The 10,454-nt window shown below is 42.5% G+C and overlaps 1 protein-coding gene across 1 annotated transcript in view; it reads left to right on the top strand.

The window, feature by feature from the left end:
• Positions 1–5,828: 5,828 nt before the first annotated feature.
• The window catches only part of LOC126262539 (U6 snRNA-associated Sm-like protein LSm6), a 30,113-nt gene continuing 25,487 nt past the window's right edge, over positions 5,829–10,454 (top strand). The window contains exon 1 of the mRNA XM_049959220.1: positions 5,829–6,145. Coding sequence (XP_049815177.1) covers positions 6,055–6,145 — 91 coding nt within the window. The 5' untranslated portion in view covers positions 5,829–6,054. The remainder of the gene's footprint in view (positions 6,146–10,454) is intronic.

Genomic DNA, 10,454 nt, shown 5'->3' with positions numbered 1-10,454 from the left:
ATCACAATATTTTTGTGAGTATCTTCTTCCCCGTAAGATCCTGCACATCTTTCCACATGGATTTAGTTTTATTGGATAACTTCATAATATATTTGTCATTTTCCTTGATGTTTGCCTCTTTTATGACTTGTTTCAAAACTAGCTTGCATTTTTGAAATAACTAATAAATTCAGGATCGCTGTCAGTTTTTGACTGCAGAAAAAGTTCCCACTTCCTTTTATAAGATACTCCAATGCCTGATGTAATCCAGTTTCTGAATCTATCTGTGCTTCTGGAAATCACTTTCCTTTATGGAAAAGCTGTCAGAGTTATGACTGAAAATGTTCAAAAAGTTTTCCATCTTTTCATTGGTATTACTTCTCTACAAGATTGTTTGCTGATTAGATACTGTAAGTATTCAATATTTTTCTGACTATAAATCCTTTTGTGGGTAATATTTGCTACACTGTTCGAAATGCGATTTACAAGTATGGTTAGTAATTGCGAAAAGTGGTCTCTATAGCTGGTATCAAAGTTTTCTGATGTACACTTGTCCATGTTTACACATACCTGATCAAGGAGAGCGACACTAGTTTTTGTTACATGCGTTAGACAGCTAATAGTCCGACAAAGATTGTAGGCTTTGGTATTTAAGAACTTTTCCTTGTGAGGACTATGACTCAGAAAGTCAGTATCAAAATCTCCACACAGTACCACTGTTTTCCCAGCTGTCTTAAGTTTTCCTAACGCAAGGTCTAGTTTTTTGTAAAAAAAAAGAAAAAAAGCACGTTGCTAACAAGAGATCTATACACACATAAAATAATAGTTTTTTCAGACATTAACTCAACAGCTGAGATTTCAAAGTCTTTCTCACAACCAAGTTTGCAAACAGAGGCTATACTCTTATAATCTACTTTTTTTTACATATATACAAGTTCCTCCATGTTTTGATACCATTCTACAAAAGCGGTTTGGAAGGTTCAAATTCAATACTTTTAAGTATTGAAAATACTCCTCTTTGCGTTCCCTATTGAGGGGTATATTTATTTCATCAACTTTGTTTGTTAATGACTGTACATTCTGATGTACAATGTTCAGTGTGTATTGGCAATGTAATTGTGGTGTCACCGCCAGACACCACACTTGCTAGGTGGTAGCCTATAAATCGGCCGCGGTCCATTAGTATACATCGGACCCGCGTGTCGCCACTATCAGTGATTGCAGACCGAGCGCCGCCACACGGCTGGTCTAGAGAGACTTCCTAGCACTCGCCCCAGTTGTACAGCCGACTTTGCTAGCGATGGTTCACTGACAAATTACGCTCTCATTTGCCGAGACGATAGTTAGCATAGCCTTCAGCTAGATCATTTGCTACGACCTAGCAAGGCGCCATTACCAGTTACTATTGATGCTGTAAAACATGTACCGTCAAGAGCGATGTTCACCATTTATGGATTAAAGTTAAGTATTCCACAGCTACGTCCTTTTTTGTTAGTCTCATTTCCTTGACCTGTTACAGACCTCACGCCAGCCTGCGTGAGCTAAAACGCGTGCCTTTCGGCTTCCTCTCATAGTGGGTTGGCTGTCTTGCCAATCCACAACATTTGGTGACGAGGCCAATTCGCGTTCGTAACTATACTGCCCTGATTTACTTGTGTAATGGCTTCGCCACAATCTCCAGATGTACTGTCCGAATTTTATCGCTTAAAGAACCAGCAGACGCAGGCCTTGCTGGATGCCCTTGGACAGCTCGTCCAGGGTCAACGTGCAGTGCAAAAAGATGCTTGTTTGGTTTAGATTTATTTCAGTTGTTTAACTTGTCTATAGTCAATCAGGTCCTATCAGTGAACCAGACTGTGCCTTCAGACAGTGTTTCTCGTCTATGTGAAGAGTTTGCAGACATTTTTGCACCGGGCCTTGGTTGCGCTAAGAACTATAAAGCACATTTGGAACTGAAAGTAAACGCGCAACCGAAATTTTTCAGAGCGCGCATTGCGTGATGTGGTCGCAAAAACATTACACGATTTGGAATCACAAGATATAATTGAACGTGTGCAGTCTTCTCTCTGGGCATCACCCTTAGTAATTTTGCAAAAACCTTCCGGAAAATTGAGACTTTGCGTGGACTTCAAGGCAACAGTGAATCCACAACTAGTGACTGCAACTTTTCCTTTACCCCACCCAGAAGATCTTTTTGACAAACTGTGCCCGGGTAAATATTTTTCGAAGTTGGACCTAGCAGATGCGTACTTGCAAATACCGGTGGACGAAGAATCCGAGCGCGTTTTGGTGGTTAACACACATCTTGGTTTGTACCCATTGAAACTACTGCCATTCGAGTGTGCATCCGCCCCTGCATTGTTTCAGCAATTTCTGCAAACTGTTTGTGCGTCGGTCCCTACTGCAGCAAACTATCTGGACGATATTGTGATCTCCAGAAAGACGGAAGAAGAACATTTAGCCAATCTCAGAACATTATTTCAGGTCTTGCGACAAAATGGTATTCGCTTGCGGAAGGACAAATGTGTGTTTTTTGCTCGTGACTTACCCTATCTGGGACATGTACTCAATGCCCAAGGCATACATCCCAGTCCAGAGCACCTCCGTGCCATACAAGACTTGCCTTCACCGCAGAATTTGAAGCAGCTACAGAGTGTGCTGGGAAAAATAAATTACTATAACAGATATGTGCCACGTGCCTCTTCCATGTCAGTTCCGCTTCACGCTTACGCCGTAAGGGTGTTCCGTTCGTCTGGACGACGGAATGCGAACACGCCTTTCGCCAGTTGAAATCGGCGTTGCTTTCCAATACTTGCCTTACGCCATTCGATCCCCAGAAACCCCTTTTGTAGATGGTGGATGCATCGGATTTCGGGATCGGTGCTGTGCTTGCGCACAAAGATGGTTCGCACGATCGCCCTATTGCCTTTGCGTCCAAATTGCTCTCGTCTGCGCAAAGAAATTATTCACAGATCGAGAAAGAAGCATTGGCTCTCGTATTTGGTGTTACAAAGTTTCATGATTTCTTGTATGGTCGTCACTTTACCATTATCACAGACCACAAACCACTGACATCGCTTTTTCATCCGACCAAGCCTGTACCTCCACGTACACCGCAGAAATTCATTCACTGGTCTATTTTCCTCTCGCAGTACCGCTACGATATCTTGTATCGGTCCACTGCTAAGCACGGAAACGCCGATGCGTTGTCCCGTTTGCCTGTTACTGAGGACAGAGCATTCTATTCCTTCGAACTTGCTTGCATGTTCATTGATGCGGAAACCGATGACGTGGTCGAATCGTTTCCGATTGATTTTCGTCGTGTAGCTACAGCCACAGCTGCTGACCCTGTCCTTGCTACCGTTCTGCGTTTTGTTGCTACGCAATGGCCCTTTTCAAAGTCACGGATCGGGGATCCGTTGGTTCGCCGATTTTTTGCTCACAAGGAGAGACTTTTTGTACGACGTGGTGTTTTGCTGTTGCGTTCTGATAATGATCAGTCCAGGGTCGTGGTCCCACGTTCGTTACAGTCCTCTGTCTTAAAGCTTCTCCACCAAGGACATTGGGGTATAGTGAGAACGAAACAACTTGCTCGTCGGCACTGTACTTGGTTCGGAATCGATGCCGCGATTACGAATATGTGTTCTTCTTGCATGGCGTGTGCCGAACAACAATCTGCACCACCTCGGAAATTCTTTGCATGGCCAAAAGCCACTTCCCCTTGGCAACGCTTACACGTCGATTTTGCTGGTCCATTCTGGAATGCTCGATGGTTGGTTCTGGTCGATTCATTCAGTACTTTTCCTTTTGTTGTCCGGATGTCTTCCATGACGTCATCTGCCACCATCCAAGCGTTATCTGCTATCTTTTGCATTGAAGGTCTTCCGCAGACTATTGTTTCCGACAATGGCCCACAATTCAGGTCCGCAGAATTTCAGTCATTCTGCAAGGCCAATGGTATTCAACATCTGACGTCCGCGCCGTTTTCGCCACAGTCAAACGGTGCCGCTGAACGATTGGTCAGGACTTTCAAGTCAGATTTTGAAGTTGAAAGAGTCGCATTCTCAGGAGGACGCGTTATTGCTCTTTTTGTCCACGTATCGCTCTCAGCCCCGAGATTGACGCTCGCCGGCTGAGTTGCTCCACGGTCGTCCTCATCGAACCTTGATGTCTTTGCTACATCCGCCGCATCATGTTCCTGTGCTGCGGCAGACACCTGCTTTTGCTCCGGGCGACGTTGTCTACTATCGTAACTATCGAGGTTCTCGGCGTTGGCTCGAAGGGCGCATTCTTCGCTGCCTCGGCCGCGCTATGTATCTGGTTTTGGGGGCCTCTGGTGAGATGCGTCGGCATCTCAAACAGCTGCGCCTCTGTCGTCGCACGGAATCTGCTGCTCCCCGTCTGCTTTCAGCGACGGTGCCGTCCGGTCAGCGCCCTGGGGACCCATCTACTGGCTCGCCTCAGCCCCAGGTGTTACCGACGCTGCCTTCCATTTTGCCCCATGGCGACGCGCCGCCGCCTGTTCTCCCGCCGGCGACGCCCGCAGTGGACGCGATGTTGCAACCGCCGGGCGCCTCCCTGGGTCACGCGCCGCCGATCGCTTCCCATGACCAGTTGTCCTCCAACATGTACCTCTTGCCCGCTTCCGGACCATATGTCGTCTTCGCCCGTCGGGTGCCCCGGCCCGATGGAGGTCGACCCTTCGGCCCCTCCTGTCTCTCTACGGGCGCATACACCGCATGTTGACGTGCACCCTGTAGCATGTTTTCAGGCGTTTCCTAGTTCCCCTCGGTCCGAATGGCAGGGTGCGGGTGGCACAGCCTTGCCTGTTGTTAGGCTCCCCACCTCGTCACATACGTCAACATGGGGTCCTTCCCCCGGCGGGCGGAAGCCTTATGCCACAACCCTCCGCCGATTTGCGGGGGAGGAATGTGGTGTCACCGCCAGACACCACACTTGCTAGGTGGTAGCCTTTAAATCGGCCGCGGTCCATTAGTATACGTCGGACCCGCGTGTCGCCACTATCAGTGATTGCAGACCGAGCGACGCCACACGGCAGGTCTAGAGAGACTTCCTAGCACTCGCCTCAGTTGTACAGCCGACTTTGCTAGCGATGGTTCACTGACAAATTACGCTCTCATTTGCCGAGACGATAGTTAGCATAGCCTTCAGCTACCTCATTTTCTGCGACCTAGCAAGGCGCCATTACCAGTTACTATTGATGCTGTAAAACATGTACCGTCAAGAGCAATGTTCACCATTTATGGAATAAAGTTAAGTATTCCACAGCTACATCCTTTTTTGTTAGTCTCATTTCCTTGACCTGTTCCAGACCTCACGCCAGCCTGCGTGAGCTAAAACGCGTGCCTTTCGGCTTCCTCTCATAGTGGGTTGGCTGTCTTGCCAATCCACAACAGTAATTCTGCATTTTTTTTTTTTTTACAAAAAATCGTACGTCTGTTGTAGCTGCTCTGTCGATATATGAGAATTGAAACAGTTGCATATTCTTTCTGATACTTCATTCGGAAATCTATAAACGTATCTTACTGGTGAAATAACAAATACCTGATACTTTAATTAATTTCGAGATACATAGTTACTTTGTTGTACATGTAGTTAGTTCACTCGTTGTTTTCAAAACAACAGCAGAATGACTCCCCGAAACATAGCAAGTAATAGTATAGTATAACACCATAATGAGCGCTGAATAGCGTGCCACAGCCTCTGTATGAAAGGGATATATAGGTCGTTGCCAAAGACAAAGAACGTAGTCTACCTGTTTGGTAATTGGTCTTTATGTGTTCCCTAATACCTCTTTGCCCCAGTCTATCTTTGCATCCACTGAGGTTTGTATTTTGTAATCTACGATTCGTATGCTTGTAATGTATCGAGAGATCGAAACCTAAACCGGTAGACGCGAAATTGGCAGTTGTACATTGTTTGTGCATTTGTGGTGTGCAGTGCCGGATCGAAGACAAAAGGGTACATGGGACAGAAAAAATAACTGTAGCATTGACTCTAATGAATTTCGCCTAAGAGAACTGCAGACTTTTGAAAAAAAGAAATTACACTAAAATGAGCAGGAAAGAAGCTTTGTCACAGTTCATCCAGCAGATACATGGGCGCCCTGTAGTTGTCAAGCTGAACAGTGGAGTTGATTACCGAGGTACGCTTCAGACAGCAATATTTGAAGATAACTATTAACTTGTCGTGTTACCATTAGGTTACTCGGAGATGAGGCAGCTTGCACACGATAGAGTAGCATGGAGAGCTGCAGCACACCAGACTCTGGACTGAAAACAACAACAGCAGCAGCAACAGCTTGATTTCTCTTTCCGCCTTGCCCCAGTAGTTAACTAAACTGGTTTGTCGTATTGAGGCAGCATGTAAAATATTGGCTGTGAGCTGCTGTCTTGCGGCCCTTTAGCATAAGAAGTTTGCTGACACGGACGAACGTGTAAGAATCCAGGCTTTAAAATAAGCCAGATGCACGTTATAAACGCAGGGAAATAAATTTGTGTAAATTAGTTTCCGTTGATACTGTTATCACAGAGTGATCAGTATTATTCACAGCCTGTGTAGCAACGAACTGATAATTCCTGATAGTATGAACGGAAAATCGAATCTTCTTTTTTTACTTTTACTGCTTCTCCACCATTAAAGTAAAATGCTATTTGACACCATTTTTAAATGCAGTATTTGGCTAAGGACTTTCACATATCAGTATGGTGTAAATAGCATATTAATCGTAAAAATTGATGAAGGTTCAGTGAACTTAAGATGAATGATTGCACATGCGAGAATTGTCCATCATTATGGTATTTTTGAGTAGGAAGCCGAAGTGTTCATTAAAGTGAAGTTAGGTAGCCTACTCCATCCCAGTGTAAAAATAATATTCGTTATTAAGCCCCTCAAGGTCCTTCCCAGTCCGTGCTGCACATGTTCAACAAATATGAGAAAAATGTAGGGTATTTACTTTCAGATGCTTCACACAATATGCGAAAATTCCATGCTGTAGGAAACTTTTTCAAAGTTTTTGTTTTCAGGTACGTTTAATGGTGTTCTCTATGGTATAGTCCATATCAGTTCAGGAAGGCTAGGAAAAAAATCTTACCTTCATTGTCTTAGATGTTATTGAATTTAGCGTATGTTAAAATGGATTAAGCAAGGAATACGTATTTTTTTGTTTTCTGCAAAAAAAAAAAATTCTGCTCAGAGATACAGCCCTCCAAAGATGACAGTGCGCATACCATTTAAAGATGTGAATTTTGTAAAAAAAAATTAAAATGCTGTATCTCTGGAACAGTTCTAAATATTTTGTGGGTTATTTTTATATGGAAGATAATTGCTTTATGATTACAAAGAAATGTGTTTCTTACTTGATACCTGGACCATGAACATGCTGTTATACCACTTGCACCACTCCAAGCCCGTAAACATGCAACTACATCCCATGCATGTCCTCATGCCCTCCCCTTAGTCTGTCTGGAAAACTGAGACAGCATCCCTCCATGATAAGAGGTATTGAACTTCTGGAGAATGACAAGATGTTACTGTCATGCCCCACAGATCTTGGCAAATGATTTTTGTGTAAAAACATTACATTATGATAAAGTACTGCATTGTGGCAGGGTCTAGTTGTTATCACATAAAATTATTAATCACTAATTATTCTGATGACTGTTTTAGTTGCCATTGTAAACAAAAGTCTTTTAGTAATATTTTTAATCTCCCTAGGCAGTCTATAATATAATTTTGTTCTGTGAAAAACAATGCTGTTTTGAACTTTGTTTCTTGTTCCTTGGTAAGTAATTTGCATATTATAGTTTTTGTGTGTCCCTTCTATTTATCCCGCTACTGCTCCCTCTAGTGCAAAATTATTCATGATCCAATAACATATGTCCCACTAACCCAACCCTTCTTACAGAAAGGTTCTTTCATAGACTTCAGTACCAGTTATTTTTAGTATGCCATCAGATACTTTATCTATTCACCTAATTTTCAGCTTTCTTTGATAACTTCACATGCTTTGGGTGTCTTCTTCGGATTGCTGATGGTTCTTTTTTTCTGTACAGTGCTGTTGTCGAGGCATACTTTTTGCCCAGTTCCATACAACTGTACATGTGGCAAGTGCCTTATTGACCATACGCCTGCTCTATGAGCCTCTTCCACTTCTGCCAGTCCAATGTGCTGTTTGTCATGTTGTTGCTGTTCATCCTAGTTGTGTCCTCCCGAATGTTATCCCACCATCTGATTCTGGGTCTCCCTCTTCCTCTCGTTCCATCTATTCTACTAAATGCCATTCTAGGTAGTCTATTGTCATTCTTGCTATATGGCCTACCCAATTCAACCTTCTCCTCTTGAGTACTTCGACGATGTTATGGTGTTTGTACAGCCCTCTTTATTCTTCATTTCTTCCTAATCTCCATTCCATGTTATTTTTGTCGTATACAGGTCCAAAAATTTTCTTCAGTACTTTTCTTTAGAATATTAAGTTTTTCTTCTACTTTCTATCTAAATGTTAATGTTTCACATCCATACAACTTCACAGGTAGAATGGTAGATTGATATAAGCGGATTTTGAAGTTACTGCTAAGTGATCTTTTTCTTAGAATTTTGATGAAACTAAAAACTGTCTTGTTTGCTGTTGATAAACGGGCATCCATTTCTATAGCAGTTCTGTTATTACTAAAAAGACTTCCTATGTACTTGAAGTGGTCAAGTCTTAAAATTGAATCCATGTACAGTCAGACGTGCGTCTTTTCTGGTTTTCTTACTTATGGGCAGGTATTCTGTATTTTCTTCATTAACATGTAATCCTGTTTTCTCAGCAATTCTGTAGTAATTTTGCATCATTCTGATTAATTCTCTTTTAATTCATTGAAACTTTATTTGCCTAGATGTCGTTTTACCTACATCTTCCTTGCATTGGCCATCCTGTATGATCATGCTTCCTAGATAGCATTTTCACTTCTACACCACAGACATTACCAATTTTTTAAAAATTTTTAAGACAGTTTCTATGTAAGAATACTGTCCACTAATTTCAACAAACTTTCCAAGTCTTCCTTACATCTGGCCAGAACAGGCCTTGTGTATGATAGGTCCTACTGTGTTTTTGCATTAAACTCTCTTGGATTTTCTGCTGGTATAAAGATAACCTTTGCAACAGTAACGAGGGCATTGTTGCATTTATACTTGCTCAATATATATGCTCAGTTTCCCTAAACAAACTATTGCTGTGTTCCAGAGAAGAATGAAAGACATGTTGAGATGCATTATAAAGTGATTATTAAAGCTAACTATGTAGTGAAAGTGGTGTCATGATTGATACACTAGACATGGATTTAGGATGAGCAGGCTTCAAATCTCCATCTGGTCATAGAGATTCTATGGTTTCTTTAAATTGCTTGGGTAAATAATGATTTTATATACCAATGTAGCAAAATCTAACCCTACTGAAAACAATCCCTTTTGGAGAAATCTTTGATGTAGTGTATCATTGAAACTGCATATTTTTGTAATACACAATTACATATGAAAACTGTCGAATACAGCATGTTAGCTTTGGAAGCACTGAAATCATAATGGTGGCTGCTTGATTTGCTTCTCACAGCCAGTCACAGCACAAGAAACATGACCTAGTCAGCCAACTGTACCTGGCCTTGGGGTAAGCTACAGATAACTCCCCACCAAGTGAGGTGTTTGCTTTCACATTTGTTGACTTTGCCAACTCGCAACCAAACTGTTACCTTCCGACTTAACTCAGACTTTGGGACCTTGAACTAAGCTGCAAATCTGTCAGTCAGCAACCAGTCGCCCCTTTCTGACAACTAGGAATATGTGTATGTTATGATTGGTTGACAAGATCATCTGGCCTGTGTTGTTGTCTGACAGAAGCAAATTGAGCAGCTCCCATCGTTCAGTGCCCGTGAAGTTGAAATGCCATAGTTGATGATTTTTCATATATATACTTGACTTGACTTAATTCCTTTGACATCTATGGAGGCATAGGGCATATATTTCTAATTTGAAATTACAAAAAGTGGAGTTTCAATGGTACACCACATAAAGGTCTCTCCAAAGTACATCATTTTTAGTACAGTTTGTTGTACTGAAGTGGCAGGAAGTGTGACTTTGTGAAGGGATCACTGCTGTCAGCTGCAGTGGGACATTAAATGGAATGAGCAGCAACAAGTGAAAATGTGTACTGGAGTGGGAGTCGAACCCAGGATTCCGCTTAATGTCCTGCTGCAGCTGACTGCTGTGATCCCCTTCAATTTAAATGTATGAAAGAACAGGCACCACACATTCATATAATCATTACATAAAACCTTTCCCATTACTCGAAAATATAGAAGTACAGTTCCACAAACGAGACAACAGTAGATTATGAACCCGTTCCATTTTAACCACATGTACTTCATTTGTTACATATGTTTGTGAGCCAAACATTATCAACACCTGTTTAATAC

Source organism: Schistocerca nitens, chromosome 6 (assembly GCF_023898315.1).
Source record: "Schistocerca nitens isolate TAMUIC-IGC-003100 chromosome 6, iqSchNite1.1, whole genome shotgun sequence".
Lineage (NCBI taxonomy): Eukaryota > Metazoa > Arthropoda > Insecta > Orthoptera > Acrididae > Schistocerca > Schistocerca nitens.
This window is presented reverse-complemented; position numbering and strand designations above follow the sequence as displayed.